General features: G+C 39.6%; 1 protein-coding gene across 1 annotated transcript; it reads left to right on the forward strand.

The window, feature by feature from the left end:
• The first annotated feature begins 14,081 nt into the window (after positions 1–14,081).
• LOC145110532 (putative cysteine protease RD21B) lies at positions 14,082–15,788 on the forward strand. Its single transcript, XM_079047083.1, has 4 exons — positions 14,082–14,617; positions 14,790–15,022; positions 15,119–15,259; positions 15,363–15,788. The coding sequence occupies exons 1-4, from the start codon at positions 14,137–14,139 to the stop codon at positions 15,576–15,578; spliced, it is 1,071 nt and encodes a 356-aa protein (XP_078903209.1). The 5' UTR covers positions 14,082–14,136; the 3' UTR covers positions 15,579–15,788.
• The last annotated feature ends 9,501 nt before the right edge of the window (positions 15,789–25,289 follow it).

Consider the following 25,289-nt stretch of genomic DNA (forward strand, 5'->3'; position numbering starts at 1 on the left):
GTGGTAACTCGTCGAGTGAAAGGTTAACTCGACGAGTCGAGTGAGGATTTATGAGGATTAAGAGGACACGCATGGACTCGTCGATTCACATGAGTGCACTCGGCGAGTTTGGTCAAAGTTTGACCGTTGACTAGAGTTGACTTCAGTTGACCTTAGGGTTTTGGTCAAGCTGGTTCAAGAGAGGTCGGGGAGGGGTAGAATGGTCTTCTACCCATTCTTTAGAAATGAGGACAAGAGAAAGTATTGATTATAGATGTTATTATGTTGATTGGAGGAGGCTAGGTTGGGTTATCGAGCACGAGAGGTTATCCGACATCGTACGAGGTGAGTCTTCTCACTATACTTTACCTAGAGTGGTAATTATGTGTGACCGGAAGGTCTTATGTGATATGATGAGTATGTGATGTATGTTGTTATATGATATGTATGTGCTATGTTATGTTATGAGTATTAAGATATGGACCGGAAGGTCAACGGTGTATGGGCCGGAAGGTCAAGATGATACGGACCGGAAGGTCATAGAAGTGGGACCGGAAGGTCTATCAGGGTTATGGGACGGAAGTCCCCTGAAACACACAGACTGGAAGGTCTTGTAGAGCTATAGCCTTGAGTGGCGTATGTGCGTATGTGGTATTTTGGGGAACTCACTAAGCATTTATGCTTACCGTTTATGTGATATGTGTTTCAGGTACCAGCGAGGATCGCGGGAAGGCGCCGACATTATCTGTACACATTGATGGAGTTTTATGTATTTGAGATCTTGGGATTGTTTTATTTGGAGGACATATGTTACATTTGATTTTGATACTTATTATGAATGAAATTATGTTTTAAAAATGAAAAAAATTGTGTTGGAAATTTATGTTGTTACAAATTGGTATCAGAGCCTTGGTTTGAGGGATTCGGATGCACCTTCGGGTGTATTTGAACTCAAACTGAAGATTTGAGAAAGTTTTTCATAAAAGAAACAATTTTTCTAAAAAGTAAAGGAATGTGAGGAAAGCGGAAAGAAGCAATGTGTACGATCAGCCAGCGCCCGAACGGTAATTTCCCAAAATACCCTTACATTATGTGTTATGAGATATGATATGATATGTTATGCATGCTAGAGTAGGCTAAGTATTCCTATTAGGACTAGAGTGGCCTGATTTGTGATGCCTTAGCCTAGGAGATTACTGCTGCTATGAGATGCTTCGAGAGTGAGTATGTAGCAGTGAGGAGCTTATCAGAAGTCTACCGAAGGGTAGCCTATGCTTAGCGAGATGTAGAGTACCTGTGATCTGGGACCCTAGGAGGAGGACTTGGAATGAATGTTGATGCGGTGTGGAAGGTAGTATAGGGCCCGTACTACTGAAAACACCGGATCAGTGCGCAGTCCAAGTAAGAATCCTTAGGGTACTAGGGAACAAGTAGGGTTTAGTTTTCGAGTGCGAGTATACTCGAGCGAGTCTCTGATATTTTTATGTCATATTTCAGAGACATCATGGTTGGGACACGTCACAGACCAGAGACCAGCGACGTCAGTGACGAGGAGCTTCGTCAGATGATCCACGATGAGGTAGCTGCGGCTATCCGAGCAGAGATACCGGAGATGTTTGGGTCTATTAAGACCACGTTGATTGAGACATTCGATGAGCGGTACGCCGCGGTTACTGAGGCTGCAGCCGCTGCAGCTACGACAGCTGTTGCTGCTGCTAGACCTCAGGGGGGTGACTCGTTGTTGTTCCGGGAATTCAGCAACACGAAGCCACCAGAGTTTGATGGGACACAGGACCCGATTGTTGCGATGAGATGGATTTCTGATATTGAGGGATGCTTCTACACCTGTTCGTGTCCGGAGCATCTGAGGGTACGGTTCGCTCTGAACCAGCTCCGCTTGGGAGCGAAGGATTGGTGGAAGTTTGTGACGGCAAACTTCACTGTTGCAGAGATCTCAGAGGTGACCTGGGAGAGGTTCACCACCATGTTCAGAGATGAGTATGTTCCCCCGGTGGAGAGGGAACGGTTGGCACAAGAGTTCTTGTCCCTTAAACAGGGGACGGAGTCCGTGACTGTGATTACACGGATGTTCCACGAGAGGGCGTTGTTTTGCCCTGAGCACGTGTCGTCTGAGCAGGCACGCATGAGTCGGTATTTGAGCATTCTGAGGAAGGATATTCGGGAGTTCGTGGCGAACTCGACTTATCGGACATTTGTTGAGCTCCAGGCAAATGCCCGGAAGAGGGAGATTGAGCTAGAGACTCAGGCCAGGGAGGAGGCCGAGTCTCAGAGGAGGGATAGGCGACCGATACAGGTACAACCGACAGCCAAGCGGGCTAAGCCCGCTGATACGAGATCTGGAGGCCAGAAGGGCCGCACTTGTGGGAAGTGCGGAAAGGGACATGATAGAGTGTGTCGAGCGGGTGCTTGCTACATATGTGGCAAGGAGGGGCATATAGCCAAGGACTGCCCCAAGGTATTTATGGTTTGCTTTCATTGCAACCTGACGGGTCACCGGAGGGCCGAGTTCCCATAGCTGTTACAGGGATCAGCGCAAGGATCTGCCCCTGCTACTGCACGAGCTACTGAGGGTCGGCCAGTGAAGGCCGAGGCACCGAAGGCTCGCGGGAGAGCCTTTTAGTTGACAGCGGAGGAGGTCCGCGCAGCGCCCGATGTCGTGGCTGGTATGTATTCTTTTATTTATTTATGCTGAGTTGAGATATTGTGCTTATATTATGATATGCGTAGGTACTTTTTTTGTGAGTTCTGTACCTGCTTTGGTGTTATTTGACTCGGGTGCGAGTCGATCATTTGTGTCGTTAGCGTTTAGTCAGCACATCAGTATTCGACGAGAGGCGTTGAGTCGACCTCTACGAGTTTCCATAGTTGACGAACGAGCGGTGTATGCTACTGACGTGGTTCGAGGATGTGTACTCGAGATCTTCGGTGTTGAGTTCCCGATAGATCTGGTCCCGATTGCGATGGGGGACGTTTGCGTTATAGTGGGCATGGATTGGTTGAGCCGATTTGGGGCGGTTATAGACTGCGAGCGGCAGATGGTGACGATACGAGACCCTAGTGGGGGAGTGTTGATTGTTTATGGCGAGGGTATCCGATGTGGGTCAGCATTTTGTTCGGCTGCCAGAGCGAGACAGAGTTTACAGCGGGTTTGTAGCTTATGTGATGGATACACGAGTGGCCGCAGAGAGGCCGAGTTCGGTTGATGATGTTCCGATAGTGCGTGAGTTCTCGGATGTTTTTCCTGAGGAGTTTCCGGGTGTGCCTCCCGAGAGGCAGGTGGAGTTCCGCATCGATTTGGTTCCGGGGGCAGCGCCTATCGCCAAGGCGCCTTATCGCCTTGCACCGCCAGAGATGCATGAGTTATCCTCGCAGCTTCAGGAGCTGCTGGGGAAGGGGTTTATTCGACCGAGTAGCTCGCCGTGGGGAGTGCCAATCCTTTTTGTCAAGAAAAAGGATGGTTCACACCGGATGTGCATTGATTACCGGGAGTTGAACAAGTTGACGGTCAAGAACCGTTACCCCTTACCAAGGATCGATGATTTGTTCGATCAGTTACAGGGAGCGTCTTGGTTCTCCAAGATAGATTTGAGGTCTGGATATCATTAGATGAGAGTGCGGGATGAGGATATCCAGAAGACGGCGTTCAGGACTCGTTATGGGCATTACGAGTTCGTGGTGATGCCTTTTGGGCTCACCAATGCACCGGCAGCGTTCATGGATCTCATGAACAGGGTGTGCAGGCCGATGTTGGATCGATCGGTGATCGTGTTCATCGACGATATTCTGGTGTATTCGAGATCCCGAGAGCAGCATGAGGAGCATTTGAGGGAGATCCTTGGGGTTTTGAGATCGGAGAGGCTTTACGCCAAATTCTCCAAGTGTGATTTCTGGTTACGAGAGGTCCAGTTCTTGGGGAATATCGTTAATCAGAATGGGATATTGGTCGATCCGGTCAAAATTGAGGCGGTGATGAGTTGGGAGGTGCCGAGATCCCCCACCGAGATCAGGAGTTTTCTGGGGTTGGCCGGCTACTATCGGAGATTTATCAAGGATTTCTCCAAGATTGCCGTGCCACTCACCAGGTTGACCCGGAAGGGCGTTGCTTTTATGTGCGGTCCAGAGCAGCAGACCTCGTTTGAGACTCTTCGCCAGAAGCTATGCGAAGCCCCGGTGTTAGCCCTTCCAGAGGGAATGGAGGATTTCGTGGTGTATTGTGACGCATCGATATCGGGGTTAGGTGCGGTGCTTATGCAGAGAGGGCACGTGATAGCGTACGCATCGAGGCAACTGAAGCCTCACGGGGTGAGGTATCCCACCCATGATTTAGAGTTGGGGGCCGTGGTGTTCGCCCTCAAGATATGGTGTCATTATTTGTATGGGGTTCGGTGTATCATATACACGGACCACAAGAGTTTGAAGTACTTGATGGATCAGCCCAACCTGAACATGCGCCAGAGGAGATGGTTGGATGTGGTAAAGAATTATGACTGCGAGATCCTGTACCACCCGGGCAAGGCTAACGTTGTAGCCGATGCCCTGAGCCAAAGGGCGAAGAGTGCCCCGATATGAGATATTTGTATGAGGATGACGGTGATGACTCTGGTGTTGGATACCATCCGAGAGGCCCAGGCAGAGGCTATGAGACCGGAGAACTGCAAGAGAGAGCGGGTGATTGGGCAGGTATCTGAGTTTGTTACCGATAGCCGAGGGCTTATGACCTTCCAGGGTCGGATCTGGGTGCCGTTTGCGGGCGGGGCACGTACCATCCTGATGGAGGAGGCGCACAGATCGAGGTTCTCGATCCATCCCGGGGCCACTAAGATGTATTTGGACCTGAAAAGAGATTATTGGTGGCCCCGTATGAAGAGGGATGTTGCGTGGTTTGTTGAGAGGTGCTTGACCTGTCGCAGGGTTAAGGCCAAGCACCAACGTCCGCATGGCAAGTTGCAGCCACTCAAGGTTCCCCAGTGGAAGTGTGAACAAATTTCCATGGATTTTATCACCAAATTGTCGAGGACCGCGAGGGGTGTCGATGCAATTTGGGTGATCGTTGACCGGCTGACGAAGAGCGCCCACTTCCTTGCTATTAGTGAGAGCTCTTCCGCAGAGAGACTGGCAGAGATATATGTGAGAGAGGTGGTATCGCGGCATAGAGTACCGATCTCGATTGTGTCAGATCGAGATATACGTTTCACTTCCAGATTCTGGAAGAAATTCCATGAGGAGTTGGGTACGAGGTTGCATTTCAGCACCGCTTACCAGCCACATACGGACGAACAGAGTGAGCGGACGATTCAGACGCTCGAGGACATGCTTCGAGCATGTGTGTTGGACTTCAGAGGAAGTTGGGACACGTACTTACCATTGTCTGAGTTTTCCTATAACAACAGCCACCATTCGAGTATTGGTATGCCTCCCTTCGAGTTGTTGTATGGGAGGAGGTGTCGGACTCCCATCTGCTGGGGAGAGGTAGGGCAGCGAGTGATGGGTAGCACTGAGATAGTGCTCCAGACGACTGAGCAGATACAACAGGTCAGACAAAGGTTGCTGACAGCTCAGAGTCGCCAGAAAAGTTATGCGGATAGGCGACGATCCGAGCTCGAGTTTCAGGTTGGTGACTTCGTACTCCTGAAGGTATCTCCTTGGAAAGGAGTGATCCGATTCAGGAAGAGGGGCAAGCTGGGGCCCCGGTACATTGGTCCTTTCAGGGTGACCGCGAGGGTGGGCAGGGTAGCATATCGTTTAGATCTACCTGTGGAGTTGATCCAGATACATGATACCTTCTACGTGTCTCAGTTGAGGAAGTGTATAGCCCACGAGTCGGCGGTAGTGCCACTAGAGGATATATTCAGGTGGATGCGAGCCTGAATTATGTTGAGAGGCCGATCGCGATCCTGGATCGGAGGATCAAGGTTCTGAGGAACAAGGAGGTGCCCCTGGTTCAGGTCCAGTGGCAACATCGGAGAGGGTCCGAGCTGACTTGGGAGCCGGAGTTGGAGATGCGGGAGCAGCATCCAGAGTTGTTTGCAGAGCGAGTCTTCGAGGGCGAAGTCTGATTCTAGTGGGGGAGAATTGTAACATCCGGAATTCCAGGTATCATATTTTAATTATTTAGTTTGTGTCAAGAAGAGGGACTCGACGAGTTGACGCCTAGACTCGTCGAGTAGGATCGCGATTGCTGACTGGATTTAATGAATGGACTCGACGAGTCGACAAGTTGACTCGACGAGTCCCCGCTGTGGAGAGAAACCCTAAATCCTCAGGCCTGTGCCCTATTTAAGGGATCTTATGGCCCTCATTTGCGGCCACCTTCACCCTTGAGAGCACCAGAGAACCTGAGAGCTTTGTGAGTGAGAAAAGAAGCCATTTTCTTCATTTCTAGTGTGATTTTGCAAGAAAGAAGGAAGGAGGGAAAGCTAGGTAGATTGAGGAGCTCAGATCTACTACCATTTGATTAGAAGAGGCTGCTAGAGGTATAAATCTATGCTCATTCTCGTGTATATGGTGATCTACTTGAATTTAGGGTTTTCTTATGCCTTCTTTAGCTTGGATTCGAAGCATATGAGGTCCCAAGCTGGAATTATTCTTAGATCTGGACCTTAAGAGGTCCAGAGAGTCCTAACTATCCTGCTTTATGCTATTCCTTTGGATATATGAACCTAGGTTGCCATTTTAGAAGCTATTTCACCAAAAGAAGCCCTATGAGTGTTGCATGAGTGTAAAGGTTGGACCTTTACGTGATTATTGTGTATTGGAAGGTCAGATCTATAGGTTAGAGAAGCAGATCTGACCTCAGAAGGTCTTTTGAGTGTTGCCATGGAGGGAACTCGCCGAGTCCATAAGGGGACTCGACGAGTCGAGTCGGGTTGCCCCGCGTTTTGTGACCAGTGGTAACTCGTCGAGTGAAAGGTTAACTCGACGAGTCGAGTGAGGATTTATGAGGATTAAGAGGACACGCATGGACTCGTCGATTCACATGAGTGCACTCGGCGAGTTTGGTCAAAGTTTGACCGTTGACTAGAGTTGACTTCAGTTGACCTTAGGGTTTTGGTCAAGCTGGTTCAAGAGAGGTCGGGGAGGGGTAGAATGGTCTTCTACCCATTCTTTAGAAATGAGGACAAGAGAAAGTATTGATTAGAGATGTTATTATGTAATAGGAGGAGGCTAGGTCGGGTTATCGAGCACGAGAGGTTATCCGACATCGTACAAGGTGAGTCTTCTCACTATACTTTACCTAGAGTGGTAATTATGTGTGTCCGGAAGGTCTTATGTGCTATGATGAGTATGTGATGTATGTTGTTATATGATATGTATGTGCTATGTTATGTTATGAGTATTATGATATGGACCGGAAGGTCAAGATGATACGGACCGGAAGGTCATAGAAATGGGACCGGAAGGTCTATCATGGTTACGGGACGGAAGTCCCCTGAGACACACGAACTGGAAGGTCTTGTAGAGTTATAGCCTTGAGTGGCGTATGTGCATATGTGGTATTTTGGGGAACTCACTAAGCATTTATGCTTACCGTTTATGTGATATGTGTTTCAGGTATCAGCGAGGATCGCAGGAAGGCGCCTGCATGATCTGTACACATTGATGGAGTTTTAGGTATTTGAGATCTTGGGATTGTTTTATTTGGAGGACATGTGTTACATTGGATTTTGATACTTATTATAAATGAAATTATGTTTTAAAAATGAAAAAAATTGTGTTGGAAATTTATGTTGTTACATCTCAGACTAGTCTGTGCTGTCACAGATTTTATAAGGTGTCTTTCAAAAATCATAATCAATTCATTACAACTCCAAATGTCAAAAATTCCAGGGCTTGTAGTTAGATATGGATGTCTTGTTTCCTCCATATCAAGGGCTTCATGAAATTCCTAGTTGATTGGTGGAGTTTATTCAAAGAGTGCTTAGTGGTACATAAAGTTACTAAAATCATAAATCAACTTATGTCGTGCATAATTAATTCTACATAACCCCAATTCATGTAATGCCAGAAGTTTGGTTAGGGTATAATGTCCAGTTTACCGTAAAGTTTTCCTAAGACCTGAATTTTACTTTTCCTAAAGTAAAAGTTACCACTTTTTAGAGTGGGTTTAGAAAATGACAGCCCAAAGATGTTAACTTGTAAAATCTATATAAAATCAACAAAAATCGTTAGAATGAGATCTTTATATTACCGAAAAGGTAAGAGAGGGAAATATATGAATATAATTTTATCGAAACCTAAGTATGAATTTAAAGGTAAGAAATCAGGTCCCGATCATAACACTTTAATCAATGAAAAGTTAAAGTAATACAAAAATAAGAATTTTAAAGTAGAGTAAGGAAGCACAAGTTAAGTAAATGTTAAAATTGTTGTGTAGGTGTTCGGAAAGGAGGAGGTTCATTTAGCTCTCACAACTAGAGTGTTTCAAGTTATCAAGAGAGGTGAGTTACACTAACTTGCTTCTTATGTTGACTTTGTCTATGTAAGTGTATGTTGTCTACGAATTAGAGATACACACAGAAACCAGTTTTACTATTCAAAATTGGATCCAATCCGAAACCGGATCTGTTTGGATTTAAGAACGGATTATAAATCGGATCTTAATCCTAGTTTCTAAATCAGATTTAATACTGGATCAAAAACTAGAATTTCCAAAAATTGGTTTGAAAACCGCCCAAAAATACGTTAAAACCCAACAAAAACCGGATCAAACCGATTTATATCATCTAATGGGAAACCGGTCAAAATCGGTTTGAAACCGAAGCGGATTAAAGGCAAACCTGATCGATGATGACGTAAGCGAATCCAGATCAGATTCGAATCCAGATTGGATCAGATCAGATTCAGGTTTTGTGCACTTTTACCACCGACACCCTAATCCGGTAGAGTGGACAAGGATATGTTCTTGACTATGATAGACTCTTCGGGGGTAGTGGTCGATGTTTGGATGGTCATGATAGACCCTTCGGGGGAAGTGATTAGTCCCCAATATGGTAGTGTCTGAGATAGACCCTTCGGGGGAATCAATCTGTTGATGTAGAGTTGATACCAACAATATGTGTTAGGATTGTATGTTCTATATGAATGCTATGTGAATATGCATGCCATGTGTGGGTAAATGATCAATATGATGGGTGAGTAATGTGTATGCTCACCAAACGTTTCGCTTACCCGTTGTTATTTAACATTTTTCAGGATCGTCAGGTACTGATAAGGGAAAGAGACTGGTGTAACTGCAAGCGACATTCTCTTGAAGATTTATGAAATTACTATGCTATGTTTTAAACCTGGGACGTTTTCTTCTTCGAAAATGTTTTTAGAAATATTATTATATAAAAGTGGCCGAATATTTTTGAAAACCTTAATTATATTTTTTAAAGGGTAACAACTGTCTTTATTTTGTTTTATTTATAAAAAAATTGGACCGTTACAGTCTGACTCGGTCCAGTCAGGGTGTTTGATTTGTGTAGATTGTGCATCTAGTCCAACCCATATCTCTAACTCAATCCAAAAAAATGACCGACCCTGTTAAATAGAAAAAGATAGTTGATTGACTGAATAAAGAAAAAGACACACTTTGTCCCCATTTTACCCATTGATGTTGTCAAATCCATCGCAAACATCTTCCATCGCGGTCCTTGTCATCCATCCCCGCCCTATCCAACGTTAATTTCTTCCAACGTAGTTAATCGTTTTAGGTTTGTCCCTATTTGTCATCGTTTTCTTCTCACTTCATCATTTCAATTGTTTATAACACTAACGCTTGGACTTGAAATGGTATGAATAAATATCTCAATTACTCTGCTTTTTTTCATCTCTCCAATTGCTTAGTCTCTGAGGCATAACTATTGATTCTTAATACATGTTGATTATTTGTGAATTTCGTTGTCGATTTCTTGATTCATGTTGTCATATGCTATAAACTATTGAAGTTATATAATTTAAGGGGCACCCATATACCTAAATAATCTTCACACAAGACTTTCTATCCTTTGGTCATTGAAACCTACCTAGCTTTTCCTATTTATTACTTCCCACATCCTATTTTCACAATCTTAAACAAAAAAGGATATGGAAAATTTACACCTAAACTTTTCCGTAAGAACCGAAAGTGAATACAATATAATAGCAATCATCAATTGGTTCGCTTCACTTTACACAGGTAAAACCAATGATGGTTCTTGTACGTAATATCCTCTAATTGGGAAAGTTTGTCTTCTTCCTTTTCTAAACATAAATATGTTTCCTTATCTATTCTTAAGCCAACCTATATATGTTTGTGAGAAAAATGGTTATAAGCATATTAAAGGTATGGATTTCATACCTTCTTCGGAGATGGAAATATTATAATTGGAAGAATGGAACTTGTAATCATCTTTGATGTTTTCATACCTTTTCCATTGATTTGAATATGCTTAAAGAGTGTACAAATTCACATTGAATCACTACTTGCGTTAAAGAAAATATCATGAAATATCAATATATTGAATTTATTACACATTGAATCACAATAAAATGCATATGTATTTACAACACGCTGATTAATTACAGTGCTTCCAGTGTTGAAACTTTTTTGAGCTAGTAACCAAGGTTTCCAATAATATTCAGATTGTCTAGTTTATTTTTGGTTAATTGAAGGAAATTAATAGTAATGTAAATATCCTTATGGGAATGCTCATCCTCAGAATGATCCTTATGGATATTATCTTATTGAGGATCGATATACCCTCACACTTTTCAAATGGCTCTTCATGTAGACGTAATCAAAATGTCAATGATAATTTTCATCATTTAACGTAGCCAATCAGATACGTAATCAAACATTATGGTTTCATCAGATGTAGATCCAGTTAGACTTCAGATCTAGTCAGGCCTTTGATACAGTTAGATCTGACTCAATCAGCAACTATCAAACAAGTAAAACAAGTCCCTTATTGTGATATCTAAGTTGGAATGAGTATCCAAATGATATAATTTGTAAGTGTTTATTTACACCCTGTTCCCGAGTTGTAGCAAAGAAAAGAAAAGAAGAGAAAATAAAATAAGAAAAGAAAAGAAGAGAAAATAAAGGAAAAGAAATTTGTATTTTGTGTTCCCTAGTTGGAGATAAGTAAAAGAAGGAAAGTTAAACATTTTGTTCTTTCTCTCCAAATCCTTCCAAATCGGAAAGAAAGTTAGGAGGGAAAGTGATCCTTCGATTTCCTTCCACTTCATTCCTTTAATGAAACTCGGGAACAACAATTTCTTTTAGTTTCCTCTCACTTCCACCCATTTCCTTTCTTTTCTCTCCTTAAATTGAACTTGGGAACGAGGTGTTAGAGTGAGATCTACTCTCTTTGATACTTTTATGATGTTTTTTTAAAAATAGTTAACATATATAGATATAATTTATGTATTATTGTTTAAAAAAGTTCAAATAAAATAGTACGAATTAACAAATATATTTGATAAAAATCAAGAAGTTTTGGTCGCAAAGTTGTAAAGATTGTAATTAAGGATTAAAAAATTTAATAAATAAAATGGATAAAAATACATTTCGATTTCAAAATGATTTTTTTTAAAAATTTTTATTTTATTTTTATTCAATTAAATCAATTAAAAACTGACCATATATATATATTTTTTCAAATAAATGGATGATGTTGCATCAAATGTTTTTTTTTTCTTTTTTTTTTTCTAAATTTGGCATAAAAAAACATTAGACAATATTAAGATTATTTCATACCTATATAAATAGCTCTAATACCCATTATTGTAATTAAATCTTTATTTATATTATTTATAAATTTATCATAAAGACCAATGTTGTATCATCAAACCCTTTTTTCTTGAAATATTGTAACTTTTTCCCCCAAATTGTTATTCACAGATAAAATTGAAATAAATCTAAGTTTTAACTAAATAAATAAAAAAGGATATATGTGTTTTTCAGGCTATAGTAGATGTATGGAAGGGAGATATATGGAAGATGTTAAAAGACTCTACGCTATATTTGCGTTAAAAAAGACGTGCAAACGATTGTAAGTCAGCAGTCTTCTAAAAAAAACAGTCTGCAAAATATAATGTCCGCACGTGTTCTACACTTCATAGATAAAAGAGACCAAAAAGATCTACAAACTAAAAAAACAAACACCGCCTATGTTTGAGTTCTACCATAAAAATCCTACTAGGGGTTCAAGTCGGAGATAATGAATTTAGGTGTAAACTGTATAGTGTACTTAAAAAACACGTTAATGTGAACCATTATAAAACGTGATGTTTAGAGCATCCACAATGCAAGTAGCATAAGAGTTGAATAGGATGGTGATTAGGATTGAATAAGAGTTGAATGGAGTGTGGATGATGACATGGAGTAGAGTTGAATGATCATTGAATGGTTCAATAGAAGAAATAAAATGGTGATTAGGATTGAATAAGTATTTAATGGGTTGCGGGTGGTGTTGTATAGATGTTTAATGGATGATGTGACAATTCATTGAACTCTATAGAGTTCAATGGATTGTAGATGCTCTTAGTTTTACAAAACTTTCTTTCACACACGCTTTCTTATGCATCAATATTTATACATATGACTTTGCTTTTATATATAGTCTTGAAAAAAAAAGTTGGAGTATTTAATTAGTACCATAAAAACCTGTAGCCCTAAGGTGCCTCCACTCCTCATACACACATGACTATTCTTTTCCCCATTACCCCTTAGACATATGACTTAGCTTTTATAAGGTCTTGAAAAAAAAATTGTTGAACATAAAAACCTATAGCCTAAAGTGCCTGCACTCCTCATACACACATGACTATTCTTTTCCCCATTACCCCATAAACATATGACTTAGCTTTTATATAGTCTTGAAAAAAAAATTGTTGGACATAAAAACCTACAGCATAAAGTGCCTGCACTCCTCATACACACATGACTATTCTTTTCCTCATAGACTAAGAATGGCAACGGGACGGGTTCGGGGCGGGGCATGGTTTCCTAAACCCGCCCCGATATTTTTCGGGTTTCTTATCGGGGCGCCCCATCGGGTTTCGGGTATCTAATCGGGTTTATAACAATTCATAACGAAATATTTATTCTGTTTTAAGGTACCCCGATGTCTTATAGAAAATATATGTTCTAGCCTCCCTTTTAAATTAAAAATATGATACATCACTTTAATAAAATAATTTTGGACGTTATATTAGAAATTATTTGATTTAAGTTTAGTGTAATGCGTCAAAATATAAAAAATGGTTATTTTAACTAGATTGTTAATAACTAAAAATATTATTTGATTTAAGTTTAGTGTAATACGTTAAAACATAAAAAATATCATTCACACTAGATTTTTAATAACTAAAGAAATTGTTCACATTAAGTATTTTATCTTTGAATGCATGCAATTAACATCAAAAGGATTCGAAGATATATATATATATATATATATATATATATATATATATATATATATAATCTGGGCGGGGCGGGTCGGGGCGATGATAACCCACTCCCTGCCCCGAACCCGATAAAAAACCCGATAACGACCCGTTACACGACCCGAAATGATCGGGTTTCGGGTTTCCTGGTCGGGTTCGCGCTTTTTTGCCATCCCTATCATAGACTCGAAAGTCGACCACAATACCTTATGCTCTACAAAGAACATATATGGCAATACATATGATTGACTCTAAAATCTACTTAGGAGTCCAAAGTCCATTCCAATTACTTTGATTTTCAGTATCAATATCAGTTTGGTCAATAAAACGTGCCAATTTAAACTCTAACTCAATATTTTATTTGAACCAACACTTATATGGATAACAAAATTAATACTGGAAGATATGGTAATTAAATGCTATTTTGTATAATATAATATCTTAATCGAATAACATTGTAACAAAATATAATTAATATATTAAAAAAAGTAAATAGTATTATTTTTATTTGATCAATAATAGTATATTAATATTAATAAATTAATAAATTAATAAATATATAATGAAGATATGATCACGTGACAGTTGCGTCGTTCAAAAAAATAAAATAATAACACGAGACACGTTTCCCTCTTGCATGTCTCCCGTTATAAAATATAAATCCATTGATTCATTTCTATCACCTTCTCCTCTTCTCTCTTTTCAACACAAGACGCTCCAACAATGAAGCTCCTTCCAATGGTGATTTTCTTGCTTTTTGCACTCTTCGTCGTCTCATCAGCCATGGACATGTCGATCATAGGCTACGACGCCACCCACATGACCACCTCCGATGCATCCTCCTCGAGCTGGCGCACCGACGACGAAGTCAACGCTATGTACGAGTCCTGGCTCGTCAAACATAGTAAGTTTTACAACACTCTTAGAGAGAAGGAGAAGAGGTTTCAGATCTTCAAAGACAACCTCAGGTACATAGAAGCTCACAACTCCGGTGATCATTCATACAAGCTTGGACTCAACAAGTTCTCAGATCTGACCATTGAAGAGCACCGATTACGCTACAGTACCGGCGCCATTCCTAAGCGAAAGTCGAACAAGCTGAAGAGTGATCGTTACTCTCCTCTTTCCGCCGATGTCCTGCCTGATTCCGTTGACTGGAGGGCCAAAGGTGCCGTCGCCCCCGTCAAAACACAAGGAAAATGCGGTGCGTTACTTTATAGAAAATTAGAAATATTTTCGTGTCTTTTGCTTTTCCCTCGTTTTTGAGCATTTGTTTTTACTGTGTTGCCAACATTTTAGTACGCAAAATCTTCTTAATTGATAGTTGATAAGAAAAGCAAGCTAAAAACTGTGGATTCATGTTTGTTGAATGAAAGGGGCTTCCTGGGCATTCTCAGCGATCGGAGCAGTGGAAGGGATAAACCAGATAGTGACAGGTGACCTGATAACACTTTCAGAACAACAACTCATTGATTGTGATACATCTAACTATGGATGCGATGGTGGTTTTGTTACTGATGCCTTTGACTTCATCATCAAAAATGGCGGAATACAGAGTGACAAAGACTATCCGTACACAGCCAAAGATGGAAAATGCGACACTTCCAAGGTCCTATCATATTAATTTCCTTCTACTTCTACTATATCTTCTCAATATGTATGCGTCTAGTTGTTGACAATTATATTCTGTTTCGAATTTGTACAGAAAAACACAACGCTTGTTACCATTGATGATTATGAATATCTTCTGGAGGAAAGCGAGTTAGCATTACAAAAGGCCGTTGCAAACCAGCCTATATCTGCTGGTATTGCTATCAATAGCACGGATTTCATGTCATACAGTTCAGTAAGTACTAAGTACTCCCTCTATTTTTTTCATAATCTTTGAATTTAGCGAAACAAGTTTTAAAAAATATATGTGATAATCTGTGTATTTTATATTTTGTCAGGGTATCTTTAGTGGTGTATGTGGAGATTTAGTAAACCATGGTGTAGTTGTAGTTGGGTATGGGACTGAAAATGGCAAGGACTACTGGATTGTGAGGAGCTCATGGGGTACAGAATGGGGTGAAGAAGGTTACATAAGACTAGAACGCAATATAAAACAGGACATCGGTAAATGTGGAATAACAATTTTGGCATCTTACCCTATTAAAAAGAATTAATATGTTGGATGTTGATTCAAAGTTTTAATGAGTGTGATGCTTACCCGGTCGAAGGCAGTAGTTTTAGGAGTCTTTAGGAGTTGTTATCTTTCTCGATAAGTTTCAGTTTTGTAGCTTTGGTTGTTATGTTATTTGGGGAATAAGTAGGTGCCTTGTTTATGTAATTTCCTTATCAACGCAAATCAATAAAATCACTCATATTTCTGCTCAGTTATGTGTGTGACACATTCAAACTGATGTGTAGTTTGTTAATAGCGGCTATTCAAATCATATGAGGGGCTAGAAAGTGATTCAAGTATCAGCCACTCCTGATCATATCCAACAACTATTCACTTAATAGTCAAAAAAAGTTCCCCTTTAATTAAGACTTCCCAGGAAGAATTATATACCCAAACTCGAGGTTTTGTCATTGCTCATTACCCTCCATCTATACCTTCTACATCGCTTTGTGGTCTTTTTCAAGAGTAAATTATTGAAATCGTCCCTATGGTTTGGTTAAAATTGTACGTTTGGTCCATAATTATTATTTTTTTCACTTGGACTGTCCTTGTGGTTAGATTTTGTTGCGTTTTTCGTCCCTTATATACATAAAGTTAGGGACCAAACGTGCAATTTTGTCCAAACTATAGAGACGAAAAATGCAACAAAATCAGATCACAGGGACGATCCGAGTGCAAAAAAAGTTATATGCCACACGTGAAATTTTGATCAAACCATAAAGACGATTTCAAATAATTTTATATTTTTTCGATCCAAGTTCAGAGATGCAGCTTCAGTTACGGGGAGATGAAGAAATCGTAAAATCCGTTTTAGTTTTATCATAAAATAAAATGACATTTAAAATAAAATAAAAACAATCAAAATCATATCCAAATAATTGTTTATTATTCACTAGCAACTAAACGTGGACAACTCAAAGAACATATGGTATATATAAAATTAATTTTAATTTTTTTATTATACTATCTTGTTTTAAAAATATATTTATATTGATTACTATTAAATTTGATATATTTTCTTTAACTTTTAACATGTGTTCAAATAAAAAATAAAAAACAAGTGAACCTTCTCTCTCTCACTCAATTTTTGTGCACCGGATATTTTTGGCAAAGTAGTCTTCAACAAGAAGAAGATCGTTCATGATCTCTATAGCCAATATTTTTTTTTTGGTCTTGAGCGCATCTCCAAACCGATAAGTAAAGTTTGCAACAAAATCTTATTGTTGCTACCACTGTATGAAAAAACACCTTGAATTGGTTCACCATTGGATATGTCGCAGACTTCGACGAAGCTCGAACGATGTTGATATTTTTTATATAAAAATATATAGAGCACTACAAACAAAATGTCATTCAGTGGCACAAAAACTAAAGAAATAACTAGTTTTATATCTTTCGAAAAGATGTAATGTTTAGGGTTCGCAAAAAATTGGACATATAACCCGATGAACTGATCCTTCCATCGAAAAATTTCTAACACCATGAAAATTCATTTCCCTCCAAGCATAAATAAGAATCTCGCCAATGAAAGTTTCTGCTTGATCTCCAATGAAATTGAAATTAGAGTTTTGCCTCACCTCAAACGATATAAGGGAAACCTAATTTCACCTTCAGTGTTCGGACTGTGTTCGGACTTCAGGTATGATCTCACCTTCAGTAAGGTTCGTCGCCACCTACTATTTTCAATTAATCTCAGGTCGTCGGCTACTAACCTTCAATCGATTTCAATCTGGACGTACAAGTCTCACATTCAATTGTTTTTTCTTCTTTTTGTGTTTTTTCCCTGCTATAGTTTTTCTCCATTAAGTAATCTTTTACTAGCATGTATGTAGAACCCTTGTTTTTGACCCCCTGATGTACATATTGATGCACCTCAATTTCTTTTATATTTAATCATCTAAATATATTGTTTACTGAAATGCATACCATGAGTTCGATTAAAAGTCGAACACAAACCAGTCTACCAAAGTTGAATTTCTTTGTGTTTTGAGTGCTTGAATCTATTTGAGTTTAGATGGAATGCATGCCATGTGAACTTTCATTCCTTTTGTTGTATTAAAATTGTCATTTCTACAACGAAAGACCATCTAGTGGTAGAAGAATTTAGTTGAAATAAAAGTAGGTTTTTTTATTCTCTTCTTTTGCTATCTATTTTTTCCATTATGTGTAATTTGACTTGTTCGTTTCTTCACAAATTAGTGAGCAAGGAACATGTACAGAACGCGAGATAATGGTTAGTAAATATAACTTAGCAATTTTTGTTATTTCATTTATTTCTGATAAATTATTGCTCTCATAGTTTCAATGTTGTAATGTAACATTATGTTTCCTGCCATTTTTGAGCCATGGACCGGAAGTCGATTGTGTAAGCTTTTGGGCCTTAAGGAGGCAAAGTTTAGTTCTTGTGGAAGGAGGTAATCATAGTTAAGAGGTTTTACCCTTGAATTGTGTTTTGGGCCGAATGGTAGAAAAGGAAAAGTCATAGGTCGGGTCCTTGCATGAAATATGGATTTTTTTCGAGAAGTTTTTAGTTCCAAGATATTTAGATAATATTGTAGATCTCTTCAACACCTTTCTGTGGATATAAAGAACGTCGAAAACGGATTTGGAACGAAAAAGTTACGACCGTTTGAAGTTAGGACGATTTTTGGGTTAGCCGCGTACGCAGGGCGTACTAGGGCATCCCTAGTATGTTGGGCGTACCAAGAGTACGCAGGGCGTACACGATCAGTGCATAAACCCTATTTTTCATGGTTTAATCCCTATTTAAGCTCCTTAACTTCCCCAAACCCATTCCATTCTCAGCCTCCACCTCTCCAACATCCTCTCTTGAAACCCTAACACTAGATTGAGCCTTGTGAGCAAAAAGAAGATGTTTTTAAGTGCTTTGGAGTGTTCTTGGTGCACCTTGGAGAAGATGGAACTCATTGAAGAAGTGTTGGTTGCATTGCATCTTGTAGATCTAGATTTTGTTCACCTTGATCTTTCTTTTAGAGGTATAAAGTTTGAATCTTGATGATGAAACTGTTAGATCTAGCTAGTTTTGGGTGTTATGAGCTTTTGGTCAATTTAATTGCATAAAGTTTAGATCTTGAAAGTTTGTGACCTTGTTATGGATAAAGTTGGAAACTTTATCCATCTAAACATCATTTTGATTCAGATCTGAAGGTTAGAGAACTTGGACTTAATGGATTTAGTTCAAAAAGATGCCCTTTTGGGTCCCTTTGAGACTTAAAGACTAGATCTTATTTGTTGGGACCATTCTGATGGATAAAGTTGGAAACCTTATCCATTATGGAGCTATTATGAACCATAAAAATGTGATCTTGGCCAATCTATCCCTTCCATACAAAAGTTGTGATGTCTTATTGGGTTAAGAACTTAGGGTTTTGGACATTAAGCACTTTATAGCCATGCAAAGTCATAAAGTTGGAAGCTTTATGAATTAGGACATCATTTTGGGCTTGGATCTGAGTTTTGGACGTAAGGGATTAATGGAATAAGCTCTTAATGGAGGTTTGGAACTGGGTTGCGTACGCTAGGCATACCTGGTCAGCGCCCCGCTTTTGGTTAACATCAAAGTAAGCTGGGCGTATTCTCTTGGTACGCAGGGCGTACTCTGTTGGGAAGAAATATTGACTTTGGTTGACTCTATTGACCGTTGACTTTTTGACCAAGTTTGACTTTAGGTCAGGCTTGAGGTTTTTTATTAGTGATTAAGATTTTATATGGTTCTGATGTTAGTGGATCCGCGGGAGCAAGCAGTGTAGCAGGGAGCGTATCACAGTGTTCTCGGGTTTCTTCATTTTAGTTGAGTTTTGCCTCATTATACTCGTGGGTTGAAGGCACCAATGTCGGCCCACTAGTTTTGGTTATATTTTAGTAGAAGGATGCTATATGGATTTTATATAGTCATATAGGATAGACCGAGGACTCTTGATCTAGGCTATCTTGCTTGTTCCTCGTTTGGTTGTGGATCTAGAGTACGATCACCTTTTCGGGTGTCTATATCACCTCTGAGTATATACAGTCATGTATTCCTTGGATTGTTGGTACTTAGTATGTTACTATGTTGTAGTGATCCGTTAGAACGGTATCCTGGTATATAGGATGTTGTTATGCTGCAGTGATCTATTAGATTTGTATCATGGTATATAGGATGTTGATATGATGTAGTGATCTGTTAGATTTGTGTGTCTATCTATACTTACTGGTTATCATCTATTGGAGTGCCCTAAGGACTGTACGTAGTCATGTAGGATACCCTGAGAACTCTTGATCTAGGCTTTCTTGCTTGTTCCTCGTTTGGTTGTGGCTCTAGAGTATGATCATCTGTTCGAGTGGCTATCTCACCTCTGGGTACTTATGGTTATGCATTTCATGGAGGTTAGCTGGTAGTGGGAATGTGTGTTGTGAGAGGACTAGTGGGCGGTAGTGAGTTGTATGATTGTTGTTTGTCTGTATTATGTGCCTACTTGATCCTTGATTGTTTATATGTCGACATATGGTAGTAGTGGGTTGAGGCGGTCTTGCTTTGTGTTGTAGGCCAAGATATCCGGTGCAAGCCGGCTGTAAGCCGTAGGCGCGGAGGCTCTGGAAGAGCGGTTGGGCTGAAGCGGTAGGCCAACAAAGCCTGGGTATTCTAGCCTGGTGGCTGAGTGGACCCGATGTATGCTTGTATGTTTATCGTATGGGGTATTCTGGGGGAGACTCACTAAGCTTTATGCTTACCCAGTTGTTTATTGTTTCAGGTATCATCGGTCGTCATGGGAAGGCGAAGACGTGACTGTACACATTCATCAACAACAATGAAGATTCCACGCTTTAATATCACTCTGTTTTTTATAAATGTATTTGGAATAAACGGTTTACTACATAACGGATTTATAATTGGGAAGATTTACTTAAATAAACTAAAAAAATTTTGTTGTGAAAATGGGACATTACATGTAATTAGGAAGGTTGTAGAAAAAAGTGGTACATGGATCTGGCTGCAAAGGTTGCAAATTTATCTCGATGTGGTATAACATCACTGTAGTTACCTCCTTCAATTAAAAATGTTGCTCCACAAGGTCTTTATGACTTAAAAGTATTTATTTTGAATAAAAAAAATACAAGGAATAATATAAAAGTGTTAATACATTTCATGGACTAACTTTAATGTACATGACTTCTGACCTATATAGCTTGAACTCAACATAAGAGACACATGAGGAACTAAAGTATTGCATAGAGGAGATGCACAACCACCATCATCTTCTGGTATTATTTAGTCATCTATTTTTTAGTTTAGAGGAATATCTGATGATACTTTGTTCTTTTTCTAATACTTTTAAAAATGATAGTGATGTGCCATCAGGTCCGTCTTCCATCTTTCACTCAAGGATTGGTTCTCCCTAGGCTAGTAGATTGACCTGAAGACTACAAACAAACCGTAAGCAATCGATCGGGAGGGGATCCCGGACGACTCTCCGACGGTTAAGTTAGCGAAAGGCTATGTAGTCGATCGATTATACACAAAAGTTGTGAACGAGTTTTTTGTGTACTTACCTTCATGATGAGTCGAGCTATCTATTTCTAGTGATAGGAGGAAGCAGCAAGTTATTCCTATATTGACCCTGATACACTATCTTATCGCATTTATGACATTATACCCGAAGGTACGACTATCAGTACTATACGTGCCGTTATACAGCTGTTGTGAGACTGTATCAGGGTCTACCAGCCACGTATCCTCGTACAGGCTGTATTCTCATAACTTCGAGATACTGTGATTACTGTTTCGACGTCACTTTATACCTTCCCTTCGTTCTTTCCTTTCCTTAAAAATCGTTATGCTGGTTCAGTATCTAATGGTTCGAGCATCTTCAAGACGTATGGGGTGGCTAACTTCGCGCAACCCTCTAGCATGCCGGTTCGGTCTGTTTGGAAAGGATATATGTATTCCTGGACTATATCCTATTAAGTCCCCCCAGTTTGTATCCCAACGTGTTCAATGGAGTAGGGATGCAAACTTTGGTAGAGTCGACATTATAGCCGTTACAATCGGATAGGAACGAGAAGAATCCTGAATTAATTTTGATGTGACGTGTTGATGGTTATGCTAGCCCTAATGATGATCCCTATAGCCGTCTTTTCACCTGCCTTTCCTTTAGTAGGGGTACAATATCTACAAACCACATTGTCTGCCTGTTAACCTTCACACACTTTATACTTGCTAAAAATACTCGATATTGAACCACGCGTTTCACCATTTGCTATTTCGGTTAGAGTCAGTTTCTTTCCTCTCTCGTTTTATTCTTCTCTTCCAGACATGGAGAGCACTGGGATTTCTCACATTGGGACGGTGAAATCCAAGTTAACCATTCGGACCATGGGTATGCTCGTTGGGAAGTACAATATCGACCCCAAGTTCCATCCTTGCTTGCCGGAGGCCAATGATGCCATTACTGACGCCCCTGAAGGGCTTCGTGGGGGTTTACCGAGTATTCATCAAATCCGGGTTGCGTCTCCCTGCTTTTGATTTCCTTGAAAGTGTTCTAGACTATTATGGTTTGCACATCGCCCAAATAACCCCTGATGGTTTTCGAAAGATTCTTTGCTTCACCCTGCTGTGCATCGCTCTGGATGTGTCATCGACCATCAATCTGTTTTGTCACTTCTATATTCCTATGTCCAATGGAGATTGGGTTTCCTTCTCTCTTCTTCATGGTTTAGTGGAGATTTGTGACGGTCTTTCAACCTCTATCAAATACTAGAAAGAAGAGTTCTTTTTTGTTCACGTCTCTGCTTTCCCCGTGTCACACCCTCGAACCGGAATGGCGGAAATGTCCGAGGGCGGATGACTTCATGTACAGTATCATAACAATTGGATATAAATGAAACAAGCATCACAACCATTACATTCAATACTTAATAAGTTACATTGTACTCAAAATATTGTTTTACATGATACCAATGTATATAACAAAATAAATAGCATGATGTAACGACGTTCCATTCCTCAAAAGAAAGTTCCCTGGGGTTACCTGTTTACTGATTTCCTGAGAATACAAGTGATTTTGAAAAGTTTTAACATTTAAGTTGGTGAGTTCATAAGCGTTTTTGTATGAAAAGGGTTTATAACTGTTTCGTGAAAATGATAGGGTATGCTTCCAGAAAATCCAATATTTTCTTTAAAATGAACTGTAAGTCTTAATCCAAAGACTAAAATGTAAGTAATGCTATACTGAAATTAATGTTTATGAAGCTTTATATTTATATAAAACTATTTGAATGTATGTTAACTCATAAATCAAACGTTATATTGATACCCTGTGTGAGTTACTATAACCATGCTAATGCGACTAGTTGCCTGAAACGACGTGCTTCGGGCGTCGGTAACTGGTATGATATTTGTCATCCAGACCTGTCGGTCTAACTGTAGTTAACAGTTTAGGTGCGGGGTTGTCAATCCCTTATAGATCGATACACAAGTATCACACTCTCCCTCCAACAGACTCTGGTTATAATACAAGTCTTAGTTGTATACTCTGGTAGGTATGGTGAAGTCGAAACTCTCACAACCAGTATCAATCGATTTACGTGAACTGAAACTCCTTTTACTTGTAAATGTAATAATTATACCTTTAATTAATTATAAGTTTCATCTGAAATGATAGTGTAGTTTTGTGAGTCCCAAACTATACCAATTATAGTTTATCATGTTTGTTTATCAAGAAACATTTATATAATCATTTATATAAATACATAGTAGTCATCTTGTATAGTTTCTAAATGTAAGTTTAAACATCATATTTTTGGGTTGTAACCCTCAAAATAGTGAAATAACTAGAATATACTACTTTTGGTTAGAAAAGCTATATTTAGTTAAAAAGTTTCCAGAAACCATGTAGCTTCACAAATCATAATTTTTCTCAATTTTTTATAACATAGATCATGTTCTATTTTTGTTAGTTTTGCATTTGAAAACTAATATAACACAAATATTTGTATAAACTAGCAAAATCATAACTCATGCAAATAACACTTGATACTTTAACATAAAGCTATAACATGCAAGTATTTGTGTGATAAACAATTTTTGACTTGTATTACCCCCCGCCCCCCCTAAAACATGAAATTTTCGAAAATTATGGGGGTATGAACTCACCTTGAGTGGATTTGTGGGTTGTTTGAAGAGTTTATGTGAAGATTCCAAGCCTAAAACACTAGTATGTGTTTGATGAACTTCTTGAAGATTATATTACCCTAAGGATGTCAATACACACTAAGGTGTGTAAAAATGATGAAATTTACATAAAAATGTGTAGAATCGCTAGAGGTTCACGAAATTGCTTACCAAAATTCTAAGGACCACTTTGATGATGATGATCTTGGGAAATTTTTGGGTCTTGTTCTTGAGGGAAATTTTTTGAAATATGAAGATGAAAGAAGGTAAAGATAGTGAAAGAAGGAGAGATGGTGAATGAAGGATGGCCTTCTGGCCGTGGTTTTATGGAGAAAAGGAATGTATGGATCCTTGATTATTTGAAATGTAATTGTGGGGGTTGCATGGATACGTACTGGGTAAAGTTGTGTAAAGTTGAATCATTCTTTCCAAGGTCATTTCTAATCCTACATAGAAAAACCCACTGGACACCCCTTAGGATGACCGAAATCACCCTATTCCCTTGGTGATTTCGATCCTAACTCCTTCACCCATTGAGTTTTCGGCCTTAGTGGGCTTGGATCTTGGAGTTTTTGGTCCTAGGGTGTTCTAGGATTGTGTTTTCGGTTTGATGCTTTACATGGGAGGGTTTTCGGTTTAGAGATCACCCACTAAGGGTGATTTCGGTCTTGGGGTTTTCTTGGCCGAAAACCCTAAAGCAAATCCCACTTTTGATTCATGTTTTAACTATTTGACCTATTTTGACTTTTAAATATTTGTTACGAACTGGTTCTCAAAGTACGCTTATATATGTATTCATACAAACAATGTCCTTTTTGATTTACAAGAATCAATTGCAACAAGGTTACATTGTGAATTCATTTGTACATGGTTACAATTTAGACTTTTCTTGATCCAAATTTTGTTAGTTGTCACATCATCCCCCCGTTAGAGGGAATTTCGTCCTGAAATTATTTTTAGGGTGAGTATTCAAGAGCTAGAAAATAGTTGTGGGTACTTCTACTTCATTTGATCTTCCCGCTCCCAAGTGAATTCGGGTCCTCGCTTGGCGTTCCAACGGACCTTCACGATCGGTATACGACTCTGTTTCGTCCTTTTGACCTCCCTATCCATGATTTCAATTGGTTCCTCTATGAAGTGTAGACTTCCCTTTACCTCGATCTCGTCGAGTGGAACCACAAGAGTCTCATCAAACAGACACTTCTTTAGGTTGGACACGTGGAAGACAGGATGTACATAGTTGCGTTGCTGTGGTAGACGTAACTTGTAATCCACCGGACCAATCCTAGCAAGGATTTCAAATGGCCCGATATATCTTGGATTTAACTTCCCTCGTTTTCCAAAGCGTATCATTCCCTTCCAGGGCGAGACCTTTAACATCACGCGATCACCGACTGGAACTCCAAAGGTTTTCGCCACTTGTCTGCATAGCTCTTTTGCCGATCCCGGGATGCGTTTAAGTGTTCACGGATTTGAACGATTTTCTCCGTGGTTTCCCGTATGATTTCCGGGCCAGTGAGCGTACTATCAGGTACTTGTCCC

This window comes from Lactuca virosa, chromosome 1 (assembly GCF_052849685.1).
Source record: "Lactuca virosa cultivar CGN04683 chromosome 1, Lactuca_virosa_CGN04683_v6, whole genome shotgun sequence".
Lineage (NCBI taxonomy): Eukaryota > Viridiplantae > Streptophyta > Magnoliopsida > Asterales > Asteraceae > Lactuca > Lactuca virosa.